The sequence below is a fragment of the Carassius carassius genome, chromosome 40, assembly GCF_963082965.1.
Source record: "Carassius carassius chromosome 40, fCarCar2.1, whole genome shotgun sequence".
NCBI classification, from domain to species: domain Eukaryota; kingdom Metazoa; phylum Chordata; class Actinopteri; order Cypriniformes; family Cyprinidae; genus Carassius; species Carassius carassius.
The window spans coordinates 13,894,906-13,916,747 of record NC_081794.1 but is presented as its reverse complement, the minus strand read 5'-3'; the positions used below and the strand labels follow the sequence as shown (position 1 = coordinate 13,916,747).

The window sequence follows — 21,842 nt, the reverse complement described above, 5'->3', positions numbered from 1 at the left end:
TTTTTTTTTTTGACTCATTGAATACACATATTTCTATATACAATATATACAACATTTATTTCAATTAAATGATATAAAATAGACAATGAATTTACCATAGAAAAATACAGGTAATAAATACAAACATCAGTTTTTTGTTGTTGTTTTTTTGTGCTCTACCCTTACAAAACATTGGGCACATTGTTCTGAAGTGCAGGTATGATGGGTTAGATTCTCAGTACTGATGACGACATTGCTAACTAACTACACAATAAAACAAATCCACGTTTAACATGGCCAATTGTTGCCTGATCATACAGTATCGCTCTGTTTACTGGAGTAAACCCGGCTGAGGTCCTCCTGACGACCACGGGTTGATGTGATGTACATGTGATATCATTTTTGTCTTTCGTTTTCCTTCTGTCACTTTCTTATCCTCCATTTTTCCCTCCCAAGTGCTCACTTCTCCTTCTGGCTTCTCTCTTCCCCTGTCCTCTATTTTCACATCTTCCTCAGATTCCCCTTTCTCTCTTTTTTCCCTCTGTTTTTTTTATTGTTATTTTTTTATATATTCCAGCTGTCCAAAATATTCAGATACGTTTTAATCATAAATAGCAAATAATATATATGGTCTTGGTTTTAAATACAAAAATACCACTACAAACAAGTCGCTCTAATATTAGTACAAATATGACCCTCACACATACTGAATCATATTAATAAGGCTGTATACTTTACCATTACTAAACTACTAACTCCTTACAACAAATAAACAATACAAAAAAACACACAATGATTCAAACAATGACCCCAAACTAGTCAATCAGAAGTAGTATTTAGACCAATCACAGCACAAATTACCTTCAAACATCTTGTCTCGAACACAAATAAAATAGCTTTCATATCTGTTGTTGAACATTTGTCTTTTATACAAACATTAAAATATATAAATGGCATGTATCGATAGATCTGCACCTTGTCCATGACTCAGTAATACCATGGGGATAATCCAGCAAAACTAACCAACTTCTGAAATGTCGGTGGTCCCACATGAAGACAAGTTGTTAGGACTTTTTTTTAAAAACATATATCACCATCCAGAAAACACAGTAATGAGCATGAATAGCAATAACGCTATCATTAACAATAGCTTTATAAGTGCAGAAATATACACTTGTCATGATATTTGAGGCCACAACAACAGCACTGAGATTATTCTGGGACATTTATAAGACTGTATATACAGTCTGTGTGTTTATATATGTAAGTGAAACTGTAATTCCCAACTGGTACTTGTTTTTATTCCTGTATATTTGAGTATACATGGTCTGTCTGTCTGTGCGATCATACGGTGTACCTATGTGTGTCTGCATGTCCATGTGGAGCCCTAGGATGCTCCTTGCTCTCTAGAGGTGTGCACCTGCTGCGGTGTCTTCACTATGGTAATGACGGAGGCTGTGTTCAGACGGGGTGTGGTGGCCAGAAGACTGCCTCCTCCGGATTCCAGACCTCTGGCGAAGCGCTGCAGGGCAGCGAGACGGGCACCCAGCCCTTCCAGCTCCCGCCGCATACCTGCGTTCTCGGCCCCCAGCCGCTCCACTTCCCGCTGCAGCTCCTTCTTCTGCTGCTCCAGTGCCTCGCGCTGGGACACGCGCTTCACCCGGCAGCTCGCCGCGTAGCCGCGGTTTTTCAACGTGCGTCGCCTCTGTTTCAGCTTCTGCACTTCATCGCGTGACAACCCGCGCAAATGCAAGTTGAGCTCGCGCACCGACAGCGACATGAGCTCACTGTCGCTCAGCACTGGGACGTTCTCCCCGCATTCCCTCTTCACCTGAAATAATAGGACATTTTTTGCATTGTTATTATTTTTTTTTACTATAAAAAAGGCTACTGTGGTAGACAGAAAATTCCCCCCTAAAAATATGGTAAAATGTTTCAGGAATTACCAGGTGGAATATTGGTGCATTGTGTAGTTTTCAGTTTACAACTGTTTGTTTAATTAAATGCCATAATGTTATACAAAAATATGCTGGCACAGCCAACATAATAATAGAGATGGTAAAATAGAAAGCCACATAATGAAACGAGTTCATCATATGTGGCCTGTCCATAAAACCTTACCGATACTCCTTATATAAACAGTTCACAGGGCCATACACAAAGACAAAATGCCTTCAGAGTAACACACAAGACTAAAATAAGACTATAAACACTAGCTTCATAACAGAAAAGTACCCTAATGTATAACTGTCTGATGAGAAGAAAGGAATAATAAAATAAAACTGTGATGTTGTTGTCACAATGTGACTTCTGGGATATGAATGTCGTTTTTTTTTCTGTAAATTGTGGCAATTCATAGTTTTGACCAGCAAATAGCTATACCATAAATTTGACAGTATTTTACAGTCAAATTACATAAAGTGATGTTATACCCCATTCACAGTTTCATGCATTGTATATGGTAAGCTAACTTACAGTTAGCCCATTAACAGGTTTAACTCCAACATTTTTTTACAGTATATTTTTGTAAAAATTACAATTTACAGAATGTGACAAAATTCAAAAGTGTTGTCAGTGAAATGATCTGTACCTTCAGGGCTTTACTGGCTCTGCTGTCTGAAGTCATTGTCTGGATTTATGTATGAAACCTGTAAATATCAAATAAACCAATGTAATAAAGTCACTCTATACTGTGAATATAGTCAAAGATAAAGGCCATTGTTATATTGCGTGACTCTTCAAAACAATTATAATTACAATACTGCAAAATATTTGAGTGCCTTGCTTTTATTTAGTCAAAGCATAATAAAAATATTATGGACTCTACATTTTAATTAAAATGTTTTGCCAAGTGACACCTTGGTCTAGAAGGCGTAGAACCCTTACATATTAATAATAATAAAAATAATAAACTTTATTACAGACTCACAGGTCCAAATAAAAAACAACAACCACTGACATTACACACAATACAATAAAAAACTTCAGAGGAGACAACTATACCAATGCTTCCATAACTTGGACTTATACCGTGAAGTGCTAAACTTGATGCTGATCAATGCCATAATTATGTAATTCTCTGAGTTATTCAGCCGACATATAAATTTGTACATAACATTTCTCAGTGTGGCTTGCAGTGTATTAACACCTGCAGCCACAAACATCTCACTGGCACTACACCAGCGTGGTCTTCTCAGCAGAATTCTTAGTGCATCATTGTACTTATATTAACAGAATGATGTTTTACAACAGAAATTATAATATGCTATGCGAGATGCACTGTGTTGATGATATCGGCTGATATTAAAATTATATAGGACAACAGAATCAATTGCCATATGAAGCATATGTGTTTATTTTATGGATTCATTCCTTCAATAGTTAAAATATAAATTTGATATCAGCCACCAGGGGGTCAAGAGTTAAAAGGCATAGGTTGACTACTATGAACAGGTGTATGGCGTCATAGCTGGGTGGTGACTTTTAGCACATAATAAGGAAGACAGGAACTATGCTTATATAAATATATAATGTGGTTTATGTGGTCAAGTCGTGGACACTCAATCTGTACGACCATTTAAAGACAAACCTCCCGAACTTATTTTCATTTTTCTAAATTTAGGCTTACAATATCCAAAGAGTGGCATTTTTTCTTGACAGTGAATCATGACTGGTCAAAGTCCAGATGAAGAAGTGCACGCTGCTGACCACGAGTTTCCCGTCATGCGTGGGACGTGCGCCTATCATCCGCGAGCTACTGCCTCAAATAACCCACTGAGCTTTTCCACAGAGTCACGGTGATTCAGCACAAGTCCTCCATTCCTGACTACACAGCAGCTCCTTACTTCCCTTTCACATTTCGCGTTATAATTCATGTATATAATTCCCAGTTACTTAGCCACAACAAACATTACCACTCACTTATAAACAGTTTATAAAACTCCTATTTCATAAACAACAACAACTGAGGTCTTGGGCTGTCATTTTCCCCGAAACGTCTTGAGGTTAACATGTTACTTAAGTAATGCGTTACTTACAAAGCGACAATTTAATAATAATAATAAAACCAAATATAACCTACAATTATGAATAAAACATAATAAAGGATTATAACAACGCAAGAACCCGTTTATTACGTAAGATACTACGTTACTAGTTCAAATCAAACCATGATTTTGCTAACTAGTCGTTTTCCATCGAAAACAACATACATGTTAAAACATTATAAACAGTTCTGAACATAATACAAACAGTTATGCTGAATACACATATATATTTTAACTGTCTGAACCGACAACATCTAAGCAGCTAGTTTCCTTAATACGCGTTAGCTTGTTGCTACACCTAACATCGTGATAAAAACATGCTAATCGCGCTCATGAAGACTAACGTTACTACTATTAAACGTATAAAATACGACTCTAAATGATAGGTTAATATAAATATCTAAACCATAAAAGTATAAGTAGTGGGTATTACGTTAAAACAAACACTGAGTGCATGTAACGTTACAGCGGATTTGCTAACAGCCCTCCGTTTCCTTAGTGTAAACAAATGTCGAAATAAGGAGAGAACAAAAAAAAAACTGAAAATCTTGCCTGGTGTTGATTTTTCTTCTTTGCTGATTTCAAAAGAAAGCTGTATACGTATAAGTCCACGATTCTCACCGCTGGTTCGGTATTTCGACTGACATACGTTATCGCAGCAGGGCCCGTGTTTAGACGGACTCGAAAGCTAAACGCCTTTTTTCCCGGAATCAGTCCATCATCGGCGGGCTGGATCCTTTCATTCATAAAAAACACACACACGATGACGCAAGGCTTTAAGAATGAGGGCGGGACCTCAGCACACACAAAAATATCAGTCAACAATCTTGTGTAATTTCTTTTTTATTAACCCATTTAATCCCATACACATTTATATTTGAGTTTATAAGGTCTAAACAGAGTTTATTATGTATTTTACACACAGTTGTCAACTTTAAATGAATAGACTGATGTGAATATTTTTACATGGCTGGTGTAATGTACAAAGCCTTTTATTTTCGATGAATACAACTGATCATGACCAGTATAAATGTATCCAATGAAATCAGTGTTCTGGTGGAGGTCTATTGTTTAAGAATGTATGGATTTTCTAATGTGGGACTAGCTTTCGCACAAATCTGGGACACTGTTTTGGGTTATAAATAGTTAAATTGTTTACAAAGCAAATTTTAAATTTAACACTCTTGGTTAAATGTGCATACCCATGTTTGGTTAATTAATTTAGTATTCCTTGTGTTTGTGGTCTTCATCAGTTTTTCTAAAGAACGAGTAGCATATATGTTCAAATGTGGAATGGTTAAATACAACCTATATAATAGAAATCATATGCTATTTAAACGTATTTATAAAAAAACCCCATCAGATTTCTGACATCTATGATAATAATAGCCATGTATGAAGGGAAAATGTAACTTAATAAAGATGGAAAAATAATTTCATAAACTATTTAAAAACTTTGTATCATGGGATGTTTTAAAAAATTTAATTAAACTTTTAAACTCGGCACATGAAAAGAATATGGAACATGTATTTTAAAAAGCAAACCGTAATGTAACATTAATTTTGTCTAAGTCATATGTCACTGAACTTTGAGCAAACTTCCTCTTTGATGATTTTCATGGCCGCATTTATGACATACCTTCTAGAAAGTCAAATTATTTCAATAACTTGACACCCTGCTTGAATTCAACACCAATTAAATGTGGTAACCAAACAGACAAATGCACTGAACCCACATTAGTCCGTGTTCCACATTACACAAATTTACCCTGTATCCATCCAATAAATAAGTGTGTACATAAATGTAATTGTGTTATGATTTTGTATTTGTAAATTCATTTTTTTCAATGACGTGTTAATTTTTTTTTTATTTCATGAAAAGATGATGTCTCTATCAAAGCTCCATAAAAGAAAGCATGCATAAAATACAATTCATACTTTTATGAAAACAATATTTTAAGGCCATTAAGTAAACTCTTGTAATAAAAAACAAACAAACATGTATTTGAGCATATTTGTGATCACAGGGGAAACACAAACCCTTATTTTAAATTATTAACTATTAAGTATTAATTCAATAAGCAACTGAATAAATAACTCTTAAACAAAATGAAATACAGTATAATAGTAATAATAATAAAATTGCCTGATAGTAACCACTTATCTATAAATATGTTCTATATTATAGATCAGTGATAGTAACACAAGTATACACAAAATTTAACTACAGATTGTTTCCCATTTGTGACCAGAAATAAAACACATGTTTTCACTAACTTGAAACCTTTTAAGAAAAGACATTGAGCTTGTTTCAAGTATTCATGCCAAAAAGTACTAGGCAATTAATAAATGATAAAAATGAAATAAGCAATCTGTTTTGTTTCTAAACAACTCTCTGAAACTCCCACATTAGCCGTATTTTCTCTCTCTCCTTTTTTTATTTTATTATTTTTTTTTTTTTGGTATGAAGTGACGTGAGTATGTACGTAAATGGAGTTCCTCCTCCACTTCATAGTAATAATAGAAGCAGCAATCTTCCACTATTTCATCGTCCACTAGCACGCAATCCTGAGCTGCAGTAAGACCTCCCTTTCGATAGGTGTCCTTACGTGTCTTTGTGCTTCCTTACAAGGAACCGGGGAAGTAAACCCGTCTCCAATGTTACCCAAATGACCTCAGGTTTCAATGCGTGCTCTTTGGTTCGAGTCGTAGTGAAGCTGTAAAACATCACTGAGGTCCTTTCACAGTTATAATATAACGTTGTTGGTAAAAGTGACTAGCGTCGTAATTTTAATGGCTACTATCCAGGAGCTCTCTCCAGACTCTGGCCGTGTGGAGACACGGCCCCCTGAAGACGAGATCGAGGGTGATGAGGAGGAGGATGAAGAGGTACTGCATTGCTTCTACAGTTTTGCATGATCTTATGAAATTGTGAAGATATAGTTAACTGTAAGAAAAAATACTAAAGCTTTTAGATTGTTTGGTGCTTTTATCAGTCATTTAGTTTGTCCTATGACTGGTGGTGTTCATTTTCTGGCTCCTTCTTTTCCCTTCTCTCCCAGCTGGATGAAACACTGCTGGAGAGGTTGTGGGGTCTCACAGAGATGTTTCCAGAATCACTGCGATCAGCAGCTGAAGTTTCTGCACAGAGTTCACTATCTGTAGCTAAAAAACTTTACAGGTGAGGTACTGGCAGTTGTATCTTCCACTTAAAACAGACATTTTAGTATATATATATATATATATATATATATATATATATATATATATATATATGTATATATGTATGTATGTATGTATGCATGTGTATATATATATATATATATATATATATATATATATATATATATATATAATTATTATTTTTTTAATATTATTAAATTTAAAAATTCAAAAAAATAATTAAATGTATGCATTTTAGCAGACACTTTTATCCAAAGTGACTTACAGTGCATTCAGGCTACCATTTTTTTTTGTTTTTTTTTACCTAATGTGTTCCCTGGGAATCGAACCCTCAACTTTGCGCTGCTAACGCAATGCTCTGCCACTTGAGCCACAGGAACAACATAATATTATGCTTTCTTGTAGTTTCTCCCGCTCGGCTCTATGGGTCGGTACTACTTCCTTTATGATTCTGGTTCTGCCGGTTGTCTTTGAGACTGAGAGGTTACAGCTGGAACAGCAACAGCTACAACAGCAGAGACAGGTATGTAGCACCAACCTCCTGCATAAACATAAACACTTTCCTTGCAAAATCATACTTCACTAAATCGAGGTGAGCTGAATAATAAGAATCAAAAGATACAAAGAGATATGAGGTTGTTAATCAAAGGAATTTTAATTTGTTATTATTTAAATGGGTTTGCTAATGGAAAACTACATTACCCAGGATTCTGCATAGAAATCTCTCCCAGTTTGAGAATCATGAAAAGTAAGTGCCAAAAGAGCTGCAGACTGCCATTAATCACTTTGAATGACGTAACCGGGTCTGTCTCTCTACGTAACATCTTTGAATAATTTTTCCCATTGCTTTTAAGCTGTGTATGTGTCATTTGCAATGTTTCATAGGATTTGTAATTCTTTCCTACACAGACTTGTGCTCGTATTTTTTGTCTTATTTTCAATTGCCTTTTTGCTATAGATGTAAGTTTGTGATGTTGGTGATTTAAAAGCATGTGTTTTATGTGTAATTCTTGATTGAAATATGAATCCAATTTTCATTTCCTATTTCATTTCTCTGCTTTTAATAGATTTTGTTGGGTCCAAATGCTGGTATGTCTGGAGGAATGCCTGGAATGATGCCACCTGCTCCTGGGAAGCTGTGATGATGTATATGTTATAACATCCATGAGTTGTAGAAGAAGAAGGGGAAAGAGAGAGGGTGCTGGAACTGGAGAATGATGTGAGAAGATGCTGTGGTTGGTCAACATCAAGAAATCGTTACCATGTATAATTTGTGTGTACAGTGGAGACCCTGATGATTTTTTCTGAACTTCCCTCTCCCTCCGCCTTTCTCACAAAACATTCTGCATAGACTGTCGTCCAAGCGCTGATCTTTCACTTTTTTTTTATAGCTATTTGGGGAATATTTAGACTGTGTTTATGGTGCAATGTTGGCCATTGAAGTGCCGGATCAACACTGACGTGCAGAGAATCAGCATTCAAAAGATCTGTAGTATTTATGAGGGCACACAAGGCCAATATTGATTGTGAAATTTTCTCTGTCTACAAATTATGGTTGTTTCTTGTTCGTGATTGAGAAATGTTCAAAACCTTTAGAAGTGGTTCTCTACCAGCGGTGTCTTTTACAGGTAGAGCTAATATCATGCAACGCTTCTGCAATGTTATTCCTCAGACAAAAGCCATACAGTATGCAGAACCATTGTGAAATATTTAAGAATGTTTCAAAACATCGTACTTTCTGTAGTGAATAATTTTATTTGCTCCACATGACAGGAATAAAAACAAGTCCTACTTTGTCATTGCTTTTTGTGTATACTTTATATTCCATATTAAATATTTTATTTGCGTGTAACTTGTTAATGCAAAATAAAAGTCATGTTACAGTCGGACACTACAGTGATGCTTTGATCAAAATAGCTGTTTTCCTAATCCTAACCTCAATAGCCAGCTAACAATGAATAAAATAACTCCCAAGACAAATCTATTTCCTTAAAGATAATTACTTGGAATAATTATTTTTTTAAAATATAATTTTTCAGGTTTCATAGGTGGAAGTGACGTCACAAAACCTAAAGTCCTAAATTAATTTCTACGCTCTCTGTTTATTTAGATTATCGTAGTTTACAGGGGAAAAACATTCTTATAAGGTTTTCATGTTTTGAGATCTGGGTTTTTTAGAAAAAAATATCGACAGCATTAAAGTTATTTAAACGCTTTATAAAAAAATTAAACCAAGCATGGACAATCTTTTTCAAAAAACTTTTTAAAAAGTAAATCGTTTTAATAAAAATTGTGGAACGTTTCCGTAGTCTGTCACCTGTGTTTATGATTTTTTTATTTTACATTTACAGGTCGGTTTTATTTAAAACAGAGAAAGAGAAAAACAAAACCACCTAGAGCTATCTTAATTTTAAGTTTAAAAAAAGCTGAAGCTTACTGTGCGTGACGGTCATCATGCAGTTTGACTTTCAGAGCGCGGGAGAGATTCGCGCGCTAAAGTGTCAGTCAGCGCGAGATCACTGATTTGTGTCACTTCTTTCTTCTGTCAGCTTTCGTTAAAGGATTAACGTGAGGTAAAGTTTCGTTTTTATTTATTTATTTTTTGTCAAAATAGTTATTCTGCACTTTTACGAGGAACATGACACTAACTGTTAATGTAACAGCTACAGCTAGGATTAAGATAAATTCCTTTGAGCACAAACAGCCAACGTTGACATAGTTAACAGGCAGCTGATTAAAATGTAACTTAACATTAAGACAAATATAAAGATTTAACTTATTTAGATAGTTTCAGACGGTTATTTGGCCCCCAAAACAATGTATTTTATTGTAAACTATTTTTTTAAACAACTCCATAGAATGAAAACTTTAGAGGACCAGGCTTTGGAGGATGAGTCGGGGTACCAAGAAGATGAGGTGATGCATATTTATTTCTATGAGCGAAGTTAAACAATACCCTTTCAAACGTGTTAGTGAGGTCTTGTGTTTATACAGGATATTAACGTAACTTAACTTAATTAGTATTTATCTGTTAACTAACGTAGTTTAAAGTTGTGTGTGTATGTGTGTATATACAGGGGTGCTGCACAAGATCCTGGGCCCTATGCATAGGCAGTCCTAATGGGCCCCCCACCCCTTGAAAATATATATTCCAGATTTTTCAAGGGCCCTCTCTTCCTTTGGGGCCCTGGTAATCAGTACTGGTTTTACCCCCGGTCCGGCGCCCCTGTGTATATATATATATATATAACGTATATATATATATATATATATATATATATATATATATATATATATATATATATATATATAGTGTATAACACAAACACATATAAGTTGTGTATAACTGTTATATAAACTTATATAAATACATGTTGTATAAATTCCCCCACAGGAATCCTTTTTTCAAGACATTGAGCTCTTACAGAAACATGGAATTGTAAGTTAAGTAATAATGTTACTGTTAAGTTTATAAAGTCATGGCAATGTCATCATGAAGGTGGCTCTGATTCATATCCCTTTCACTTAAGAACGTGGCTGACATTAAGAAACTGAAGTCTGTAGGCATTTGTACTGTGAAAGGCATCCAGATGACCACACGCCGTGCTCTCTGTAATGTAAAGGGACTGTCTGAGGCTAAAGTTGACAAAATAAAGGAAGCCGCTGGAAAATTGATGGTAATATAATGGGGCTTCCTTGAATTTATATTAAAAAAATTATTTGATGAAGGAGACTGGATTTATGTATTGTACAGTTACACGTTTTGTCTTTTTGCATGCAGATTTGTGGATTTCAGACAGCATCTGAATACAGTATAAAAAGGAAGCAAGTGTTCCACATCACAACAGGCAGTCTGGAGTTTGAGTAAGAAATAACCAGTTTAATAGTCCTAAAATACAAAGCCCCATAGATGAACAAATCTACATATTGCATAACAAAAATTGGAAAGGAATTAATAAAACAACCACAAATTAAGTTGTTGGAACAAATTCTTAATTTTTTCTATGTCATGTATGGGCCTCTGTAATAAGGGTTTAACACTTTGTCTGATAGAAGTCACATGAAAGCAGAAATGCTTTATTCATATTTTGTTTAGCAAACTCCTAGGAGGAGGTGTGGAGAGTATGGCCATTACCGAGGCTTTTGGTGGTAGGGTGCTGTTATGATTACAAACCAAAATTATATGTTACGCAGTTTCTGTCCAAAATGACATGTTTTTATAAATCGTTTCCCATGCCTCATTCAGAATTCAGAACTGGAAAAACTCAACTCTCTCATACACTATGTGGTAAGAGCAAAAATGGATCTTGTGGAAATGTTAAATGTGGAATTTAAGGTAAATTTTTAGATCATTAATGTCACTCAATTTCTCTTTTTCTTAAGTAACCGCTCAGCTTCCTGGTGAATATGGGTACCCAGGAGGAAAGGTCATCTTCATCGATTCTGAGAACACCTTGTATCATTTCTGCATTTGCTTGTTTTGTGCCACATTCATTTTACTAAACCTATTCAATATGGAGAAGCCACATTGAACTTTTTTTCCTTAATAATTGGAACACCAGTCGGCCTGAGAGGCTAAAGGACATAGCTGACAGATTCAGTGTGGATCATGAAGCTGTACTGGATAATGTGCTATATGCACGTGCATATACGAGTAAGAACTTTCAACTCAGAACTTTTTATCTTAGTTTTGAAATGTTGTTTAACAGACCAGTAAGTGAGGTCACAAAGAGTGGTGTTTTTATTTTTTATAAGTGTGTCTTTTTCATTAATAGGTGAGCATCAGATGGAACTGTTAGACTTTGTTGCAGCCAAGTTTCATGAGGAAGGAGGTGTCTTCAAGCTTCTGGTAAGATACAAGAAAAACACTTTCTGAGGTTTAAGGAAGTGATTTTACTTAATTTTAAGGCCATCAACAAATAATTTTCCACAGATAATAGACTCAATCATGGCTCTGTTCCGGGTGGACTTCTCTGGAAGGGGTGAGCTGGCTGAGAGACAGCAGAAGCTTGCACAGATGCTTTCCAGACTGCAGAAGATCTCTGAAGGTCTTGAAAATCATCTCCAATATATATATTAAAGAGTATGAATGGACATTAAAATGAAAATGATGGTAGTTAGTCTTATCTTTAAAGTAAGCTTATGATTTAGACATGTGAACTTTATTTTCTGACCTTCACTTAATTAGTAAAATCTGTTTGTTTTTTTGGATGTAGAGTACAACGTTGCAGTGTTTGTTACCAACCAGATGACTGCAGATCCAGGAGCTGGAATGACGTAAGTAGGAACACTAAACAAACCGAAACAAGAATTTAGGGGCATTTTGAACTGATTATTACGATCTTAGGTTTCAAGCGGATCCCAAAAAGCCCATTGGTGGACACATACTGGCACATGCCTCCACCACACGCATCAGCCTGAGGAAAGGACGTGCTGAATTGAGAATTGCCAAAATATTTGATAGGTAATTTAAAGATTTTCGCATAATTTATGCATACACTAACATTGTTAGGTAAATAAATTTGTATATTTAAACAGTTATAGTGTATGATTGTCTGTCGATTTAAATGTTTGCATCAACAAAACCTTTGCTTTTCTACAGCCCAGACATGCCGGAAAATGAGGCTACTTTTGCCATCACAGCTGGAGGAATATCAGATGCCAAAGACTAAGAAAACATGTTGCATCACATGTTATGAGTTCCCCAATACATCAACTTCTCCAGTTTGTTAATGATAGAATCTGTTCAAATTGAATCAGTTGTACCTATTTATTTACATGTTTACCTGTTATCTATCTGTTTATGAATTGTATTTATGCTTTATACACCACACGTCTGTTTATATATTGTGTAATTTTAATGTTACAGTATTATTTATGTAAACAAAGCAATTTTAATTCAATTAAAAAGACAAATCGTTTGAATAAAAACCTTTGCAGATTAGTCACATATTTAATGTTAATATTTGCCTTCTGAACGTTGTACTTGTAGCTTTACCATAATCGCCTTAATTTGAAAAGCTGTTGATGTGGCTATTATCACACATGGTCGCTGCTTTCACAGTCCACGTTTCTGCACTGCGCGCATGCAAGATCCAGGATCAGCTAACTAGCTACACACGTCCATGGTGTCGCATGAAGACTTGGCGCCCCATGCACCATTTCATCACACTTACGAGTTCCCCAATCCCTCGATTTACCTGGAATAGATACTGAAAAAAACAGCAGATTTGGTTCTGGTGAAACGCTGCTCGTGGGTTATACTGAACCCCGCTAGTAACGTCAGCTAGTAACGTCAGCTATTCGAGTTAAAGCCACTATGGACTCGAGAGACACAGCCCCTGATTCGTGGGAACAGGAGGACGATGTTGAGGCCACGGCTGATACCGAGCTTCAGTCCGCCTTCACCGGGCTCAACGTGAACGCTCCGGAATTCGTACCATCATTTCTTTCCCTAGGTTCACCGGAAAACGCCACGTCTGATGGTAAACTGTCAGCGTTAATAAACTGACAGCATTGATTGGGTCTGCCCATAAAAGGGCTTTTAGCTGGAATGTTTATAGCAGACTAGCCGGAGAAATTGTAACGTTAAGGGTTAGTTGAGCGCTATGTTTATCATAGCCGAGTGAAGATATTCTATTGTACCTAGCCCAGTTGTACATTACCGCTTCATAAAATGTTGATTTAGTGCACTTCATTACACATTGCTGATCTGTCATGACTCGTGAACTAAAATACCCGGCTAGCCTTGCGTGGCCGGTTTAGCCGCAGACTTCACACCAGGATATTTCCTGTTTCTTACCCTTCATTGATTCTTCTAATTAATATTTGATACTAATGGTTTCCTTCTTAAAATGCTTTACACATTACACAACCTTTTCGATACCATTAAAATTATGTATATTTACATGAAACGAAGACCCTAGCTCGTTGTTTTAGTCTACACAGGAGCGGGTCGCCCTTCGTGGTCGCTACGTTGTTGATATCACATGACGAACTGTCGTACAATTGTTAATAATACTATAATTACAGGCAGATGACTTGCTGTCAATATATGTCACCTGTCTGTTTTAGGTTATGTAATGTATTCTGTAATTTACATGTGGTAAAGTTCACACCAACTTTGAATCAACATGTCCTGTTTGTTTTCACCTGTACATTGCAATTATGTCGGTTTCATTTTATTTTAAATGGTCACTGTTACAGTCATTTAAGTGCTGAGTAATATTAATTAACTACATGTACATTCTATATGGTTAGGGATAGGATGAGGGTTTGTCTTAGGGTTGACTTGCATGTAATTATGCATAGTTTATTGTTATTATAATAGTAAGACATATTAAAATAATGTGTTACTATTATGTCTATTCCACTTCTTTCACAATAGTGATTTAAACAATTGAATTGTCTTAACCTAATTAATCTTAAAAACAGATTTATAACATTATAATTTAACATTATAATAACAACTGTCTCTGTCCACAGGTACCGATGCAGTGGCCAGCATGGAGATCTCAGAACCAGTGGGTATGTTCATGTTTTTTGGATAGCTTTTCTGCTTGGGTTTTGTGTTCTGATATAGTGTTGCACTGCTAGTAATGCTGCTAACATCAGCCATACAGAGGGCAACTTGGGCTTGTTACATCAGCACACATGTGATCATATTACAGGCCTTATTTATCTCTGTACTTGCACCTCCAGCCACAGCTACTGACCCAGAGAGGCAGATGACAATGTTTCCATGATTGGAGCAGTGCTTACTCATTTAGCCCCTATTCCAGTTATACACTTTATGTAAAGCATACATTTTCATACAGCTGCACAGTTTTATGAATCAGTTGTTACCTTGCTTGTTCTCTAAAGCTGCTAAAATTAGACAGGACTGCATTGTATGCATTCAATGACCTGTTTAATAGAACTGTCAAAACAATGAATGCATTTCTTAATTGTCTGCCGTTGTAGCTTGCTGAGCAAAAGGGTCTATTGTGTTTTTGTAAATTGTTATGCAATGCAATAATTGTAATGGCATATAAATCAGCTCATTGAAATTCCTTTCCTGTCCTCTGCTTAAGTCTTCAGAACTCTTTAGTTTGCAGTGCTTCCTAAACTTTTTGACTCCAAGACCCCCTTTTTATTCCCTTTTATTTAAGTGGATTTTTTTGTATTTCTGGTACTTTAGTTCTTATGAAAATAAATAAAACATTGAAAAAAATGTTATCCTAAGTTTTAAATCGTAATTTTACATCTATATTGTACATTTAAATAATTTTGATTGAAGTTTGTTGAGGCCCCCTAGTGGACCCAGCCCAAGGGATGAGAACCACTGTCTTAGAAATGAAAATTCTGCTATCTTTCATGCTGTTTCACACCCATATGACTCACTTTCTTCTTTGGAACCCAGAAGGAGACACACTGTGCTGGTCGTTCTTTACATGCAATTGAAATAAAAGAGACTACAACTTTTATGCTTCAAAAAAATAAAAAAATAAAAAAGGATGCTAAATCACCATACATATATCCTACAATAAGTAGTCCATGCAAATAATCAGTTGATTATTTGTTGCATTTGAAGACACTGATATTTGATATCTTGCTTTTTTTGACACTCTTAAAGGGATACACCTCCCACAAATTTTCATCATTCACTCACCCTGATTCCATGTATGTATTGCTCCTTCTTTGTAACAAATTTTGATGAACGTAACTAAAACAAAATTGGAATCTGTTGACTTCCATTTTATGGACAAAAACACAGAGACATTTTAAAAAAAATCTTTGTAATAAAAAGTCATATAGGTTGTAAACAAGTCATCATGAATGAAGATGATTGCTTGTCTTGAGGAGGTCCTTTGCTGTTTTTAGAATGAAAAACTTTTCCTTTTTTTTTTCCAGAGATGTAGCTAAATTACATTGTTTTACTAAACGGTTGAGCTGACACAACTGAAAGGACAATTACAGTGAAATAATGAATCATTTCAAAGACTGTTTTCTGTATTTTAATAAGTCTTAACCTTGAATCCTGTGTCCACTAAAGACAAACATGTTCATGTGACTATCTCCACAGCTGCAGTGGAGAATGGAGAGACTGATGCCAGCGCTGTGGAGACATGGGAGCTGAAAGGAGAGCCAGATGAGGAGGAACCAGGAGGCGGATCCTCGGCGGACACAGGATTTTGTGGCGATGAGGCACAGGATGAAATGATGGAGGAGGATGAGGAGATGCCAACACCCAAGCTGCCTCCTCCTCCACCGGATGCCCCTAAGAAAGAACATGTGAATGTTGTGTTCATTGGACATGTGGGTATGTTAACATGTTTCTAGTGTCATTTAGTGGTAAAATATACAATTGTATTTCTTTGTAACAATGCCTGCTTCTCTAGTTATTATATATATGCTCTCCAGAATTTTTGATTTGATGTATTTTTATTTTGTACAGATGCAGGCAAGTCTACTATTGGTGGACAGATTATGTAAGTGAATGATGATTCTATTCTAACAAAGTCTTGACTGACATAGCTCTGTTATACATTACGATAATATGATATAGCAAATGCATATTTAATTGTTTTCTATCAAGGTATCTGACTGGTATGGTAGACAAACGAACGCTGGAGAAATATGAACGGGAGGCGAAAGAAAAGAACAGAGAGACTTGGTAAACAGACCAAGTTCATGTCTTTTTAGAATATGCACTACTGACCATGCATTTATTTGATCGAAAAAAACAATAAAAACAGTAATACTCTGAAACCTTATTCAGTTTTAAAATAACTATTTTCTGTTTCAGTTCAATTTGAAGTGTCATTTATTCCTGTGAGGGCAAAGCTTTTGTCACACGATCCTCCATAAATCATTCTAATATGATGACTTGGTGCTCAAGAACCATTTTTTATTATTGTTAATATTGAAACAATTTCTTTTAGACTTTAGACTTTTATTTTTTTTACAAAAACAGTGTTGTACATCGTGTGACAAACACGAAGTCTGGTTAAAAAGCTTTGTCTAAGATAAGCAAACCTTATGGCTTAGTCAGTTTTAGATGTCTATGTGAGCTTATCAAATATTCATGACTTTTTGACTGAAATGTTGGCTCTTATGATGCAGTCTGGGTTGAACTGACATCTGTTTGTTCCTGCAGGTATCTTTCCTGGGCTCTAGACACAAACCAGGAGGAAAGAGACAAGGGGAAAACAGTAGAAGTTGGAAGAGCCTCCTTTGAAACTGAGAAAAAGCACTTTACTATTCTTGACGCCCCAGGCCATAAAAGCTTTGTACCCAACATGATTGGAGGGGCATCCCAAGCTGACTTGGCAGTGTTGGTGAGTTCCTCTTGAAACGCCTCTTTTATTTACCTCACAGCAGGACCGATTGTTGCTTATAGCTCTATAAAAGGCTTTGCCAAAGTAAGTGCTCTTCTATTGAACTTCCTATTTATCAAAGAATCCTTATTGAAAATGTATCGCAAATTGTTTCTACAAAAAATGATTTTTAAAACATTAAATACATTTTTTAACAACTGTAAAACTTTTGAACAGTAGGATAGATAGATAGATAGATAGATAGATAGATAGATAGATAGATAGATAGATAATCAAACAATTTAGTCTAGATTTACTTGAGGAACGTTTCATCAAGAAAGCATCATTTTTCTTTTCTACAGGTCATCTCTGCCAGAAAGGGTGAGTTTGAGACCGGTTTCGAAAAGGGAGGCCAGACAAGGGAGCACGCCATGCTGGCTAAAACAGCTGGAGTCAAACATCTGATAGTCCTCATCAACAAAATGGACGATCCCACTGTGAACTGGAGTTTGGATAGGTGAATAAAATAGAGGTTGACTGCTTGACATTTGTTCTTGCATCTTGTCCATTGTCCACCAGTTACTTCACATTGTCCCACAGATACGAGGAATGTAAAGAGAAGTTAGTGCCATTTCTGAAGAAGGTGGGCTTTAATCCAAAGAAAGACATTCACTTCATGCCCTGCTCTGGAATGACTGGAGCCAACCTGAAAGAATCTTCTGAGCTTTGCCCTTGGTACACGTAAGTATAGCATTTCATTTTCAGGCTACCGTGAACATATGAAGCTGAAATCAAATCACAATTTGCAATTAACTCTGAACTTTTATAGGGGTTTACCTTTCATTCCACATCTGGACAGCCTGCCAAGCTTCAGCAGATCCAGTGATGGTCCCATTCGATTTCCTATTGTGGATAAATACAAGGTAAATGAAATATGGTATTGATACCTTGATATTTGATGTAAGGTTTAATAACTTTGCAATGATGACAGATACTAGAAGAGTTATATGCAATAAGTACATTTGCATAAGCAGCATACTCCTCAAAACCGACATGCTGTGTGTCTATCAAGAGTGTCTTAAGTTAGCGCTTACTGCTAAATACTGCTATTGTCTCAGTTTCTGCTGATGATTTCCAATTATTTTAATACCACAGCATGAGGGAGTGTTTTGGCAGGAAACTTTCTAGTATAATGAAAGGAGGAAATTGTTTTCTCAGTGGTGCTCTTCCCTTTAGAGACTAAATGTGTGAGGTATTATAAAACCAATAAGCTAAACTGTTCAGCAGATGTAATGAGATTAAGTTCATTAAGTTAATTAAAGCCTTGCTAGAGCTGAGGGTTACCATCTGATATAAGTGTCAGTAATTGAATAGAAAGATCTTCAAATACGCTTTTGCCACCTAAATAGATTTAGTTTTTTCTTATCTTTGATAAAAAAAAAATACCAATGTTATAATATACCCATGTTAAAATGAATATGCACTGACATATAATTCTGACTGATAAACCAACACCCTCTTGTTTAACTGTTTGACATTTCAAAGTCGTCATGGTTGGGTAATCTTCTATAATAGTGAACTCAAACTACAACATATATCATTTCTGCCCCATTTCTATGATTTAATACCAAGGTAAGAAGGTTAGAATTTTTATAACATAAAATTTAAAAGAGAACACCGATTTAATGTACAATCTGCTTATGCCTTATTGGTGGTTGGATTTAGGGATGAACCTTCATGCCTACTTGTTCCTAAAAATATTAATTTTCTTTTAAATCATACAACTTCATGTTATTAAAACTGTATACCAGTTTTCTAAATGGAAAAAAAGTCCTAAAAGTGAATGCATTTATAGTAAAAAATGTATATTCACACGACATATGCTAAAGATTATCAGTGTTTTTTATGATTAACTTTAAGTGAGCGTTAAATGATGGCAAAGGTGGCAAAATTAAATATTTAATATTGTCCAAAATGTATCAAATGATAAAAAAACAACAACTCTAATATCAGCAAATAGAGTCCATAATGCTCCTTCATAATCTTTTGTGTAGGACATGGGCACCGTGGTGCTCGGAAAACTGGAGTCTGGAAGTATCGCGAAAGCACAACAACTTATTATGATGCCAAATAGGGTAAGACTGGACAAAACAGTACAATTTGTTGTTATCGCAACCATTATGAATCTTAGCCATTATCTAAAAATGTCTAGAACATGGTTTGTTCTGGTTTTCCAGCACACGGTGGAAGTGTTGAGCCTTCTCTCTGATGATGTGGAGACTGAATACGCTGGACCTGGTGAAAACCTGAAGCTCCGCCTCAAAGGCATTGAGGAGGAAGAGATTCTCCCAGGCTTTATCCTATGCAATGCTGAGAACCTCTGCCACTCAGGACGCACTTTTGATGCCCAGGTTAGGATTTCAACACTGACAGGGAGAACATTTTGTTTAGTTATTATATGTTGACTTTTTTTTTGTAAAATCTAATGGCTTTTTCTTTGTTCTTGTTCACAGATTGTCATTATTGAACACAAATCCATAATATGCCCAGGTTACAATGCAGTTCTACACATCCATTCCTGCAATGAAGAAGTGCAGATAACAGTAAGTCATTTTGAGTGCATTCAGATGTAAAAGCTGTAAAAAAAAAAAAAAAGCTCTTTGGTTTGCTAGCCTAAAATATGTTCCTAAAAACCTCCACAATTAGGCGTTAATCTGTCTGGTGGACAAGAAGACAGGAGAAAAAAGCAAGACTCGTCCACGCTTCGTCAAACAAGACCAAGTATGCATCGCCCGTCTTAGGGCCGCAGGAACGATCTGCTTAGAGACTTTTAAAGACTTCCCTCAAATGGGACGTTTCACCTTGAGAGACGAGGGTAAGATATTAAGAAAATCTAACGTGACATCACATTTTCAGCGGTTTTCATCCCATTGATGAATTAATCTAAATACTAAAATTACAAATGTTTTATGATATCTTTTAGGAAAGACAATTGCAATTGGCAAGGTCCTGAAGTTGGTACCTGAGAAGGACTAAATACAGGTAGAAGGAGTTCCCTGGTGCACTCTGGGATTGAGGAGGATGCAGTGATGTATGCCTGCCAGATGTCCTCCAAACTGCTCCATCTTCCCACTGTGGATCAGTCCAAGAAAATTACTTTGGAAAAAGGACTTTATCAAAGTGACAGTATCAATTTTAGAAAGAACATTAATATAGAGAGACAAGCTCAGTGTGACAGCTTTCTCATATTGAGAGCTCAGCTATGCCACTCATGTAGCCCAATTTTTAAAGCCAGTTTCTCTCCACTGGTACATATTCAGTCTAAAAATGGATGCAATTTTATTTTAAGGTATTGGCTTTTTAAGTTTATGTTCAAATATGAGAGAGGGAGTCTTGGTGTCATCTTTTTGAAAGGTCAATGCCATTACTATGTGCCCCATTCAAACATAACACTCCCATAAGAATGCAGGGTCTCTGATTGTATATCACTTTATAACAGCATCATCTGGGCAGTTAGAGACTAATGACTGTTTCGTTATAGCATGACCAGGGTCCATACAGGGTCTAAGCTTGCCAGTACCCTTGCTCTTTACCTGGCAAGTCCTGCAAAAGTCATGATTGTCAAGATCAGGTCATACAAGAGGCCTTGGTCCTTCAAATATAATGACACTTATGTAGAGATGTCAGATTTAAACAGATGAATTTGTTTACTGTGATGTCATTACATAACAAATGACAAATGCACCCACATGGTTAAAAGAATAATTTGTCACATCAGTTGGTGTAAAGTCTGTACACTCCTGTTGGGGATGTAAACATCAAACTTCCAAAAAATAAAACGCTAAAATGACTTCAAATGAAAATGGAGAACATTTGTGTTCAATGTCCTGGAACACACATTGCAGTTTAGCAATTCTAATTTAGGGTGAGCATATTTTAGTTTTCCAAAAAGAGGACAGTGTGTGCAGGCGGGGCATGGCGGGGTGGGGCGGACGGGGGTTGGAGTGTGGTTGGTTGGTAGTTTTGTAAATGCCGAAAGCGCCCAAAGTAACACAATCCCAAATGTCAAAACTCAAAATATGTCATTTCCATAACTAAAATACATATTTTACGGTCACTGTTGCATATTGATCATAAACACAGTTAAAAAGCTTCCTACTAGTGGCCCTCCTTCACAAAAATTTACATCTAGCACAGTTTTATCAAAGGTAGAATCAGGGCCGTAGTTGCAGGTTTTATCCATGGGCCCTGTTTGAAATCATGTAAATTGCACAAATAAATAAATAGAAAACAAGATAGAAATTAAACAATGTTTCGTTTTTTTTACAAGTTTGTA

The 21,842-nt window shown here is 35.9% G+C and overlaps 4 protein-coding genes and 1 long non-coding RNA gene across 5 annotated transcripts; 3 read left to right on the top strand and 2 right to left on the bottom strand.

Moving 5' to 3' along the window:
* Positions 1-30: 30 nt before the first annotated feature.
* maff (v-maf avian musculoaponeurotic fibrosarcoma oncogene homolog F) lies at positions 31-4,774 on the bottom strand. The gene is made up of 3 exons (XM_059532094.1): positions 4,578-4,774; positions 2,570-2,627; positions 31-1,810 (listed from the first exon to the last, which is right to left on the bottom strand). The coding sequence occupies exons 2-3, from the start codon at positions 2,603-2,605 to the stop codon at positions 1,367-1,369; spliced, it is 480 nt and encodes a 159-aa protein (XP_059388077.1). The 5' UTR covers positions 2,606-2,627; positions 4,578-4,774; the 3' UTR covers positions 31-1,366.
* A 1,879-nt stretch (positions 4,775-6,653) lies between these two features.
* tomm22 (translocase of outer mitochondrial membrane 22 homolog (yeast)) lies at positions 6,654-9,004 on the top strand. Its single transcript, XM_059532093.1, has 4 exons — positions 6,654-6,914; positions 7,088-7,206; positions 7,614-7,731; positions 8,276-9,004. The coding sequence occupies exons 1-4, from the start codon at positions 6,819-6,821 to the stop codon at positions 8,348-8,350; spliced, it is 408 nt and encodes a 135-aa protein (XP_059388076.1). The 5' UTR covers positions 6,654-6,818; the 3' UTR covers positions 8,351-9,004.
* A 674-nt stretch (positions 9,005-9,678) lies between these two features.
* On the top strand, positions 9,679-13,139 carry dmc1 (DNA meiotic recombinase 1). Its single transcript, XM_059533009.1, has 14 exons — positions 9,679-9,781; positions 10,067-10,124; positions 10,603-10,647; positions 10,739-10,885; positions 10,990-11,072; positions 11,305-11,357; positions 11,455-11,496; positions 11,592-11,664; positions 11,771-11,862; positions 11,984-12,057; positions 12,142-12,256; positions 12,425-12,485; positions 12,556-12,672; positions 12,811-13,139. Exons 2-14 carry the CDS (start codon positions 10,068-10,070, stop codon positions 12,878-12,880), a joined length of 1,029 nt encoding a protein of 342 aa, XP_059388992.1. The 5' UTR covers positions 9,679-9,781; position 10,067; the 3' UTR covers positions 12,881-13,139.
* A 138-nt stretch (positions 13,140-13,277) lies between these two features.
* gspt1 (G1 to S phase transition 1) lies at positions 13,278-21,376 on the top strand. Its single transcript, XM_059532091.1, has 14 exons — positions 13,278-13,693; positions 14,694-14,735; positions 16,273-16,509; positions 16,645-16,678; positions 16,786-16,863; positions 17,347-17,527; positions 17,869-18,023; positions 18,107-18,247; positions 18,336-18,429; positions 19,561-19,641; positions 19,744-19,917; positions 20,020-20,109; positions 20,213-20,381; positions 20,490-21,376. The coding sequence occupies exons 1-14, from the start codon at positions 13,528-13,530 to the stop codon at positions 20,540-20,542; spliced, it is 1,695 nt and encodes a 564-aa protein (XP_059388074.1). The 5' UTR covers positions 13,278-13,527; the 3' UTR covers positions 20,543-21,376.
* Positions 19,237-20,666, bottom strand: LOC132122155 (uncharacterized). The gene is made up of 2 exons (XR_009426346.1): positions 20,529-20,666; positions 19,237-19,932 (listed from the first exon to the last, which is right to left on the bottom strand). It is a non-coding gene; the product is annotated as an uncharacterized LOC132122155 (long non-coding RNA).
* Positions 21,377-21,842: the final 466 nt, after the last annotated feature.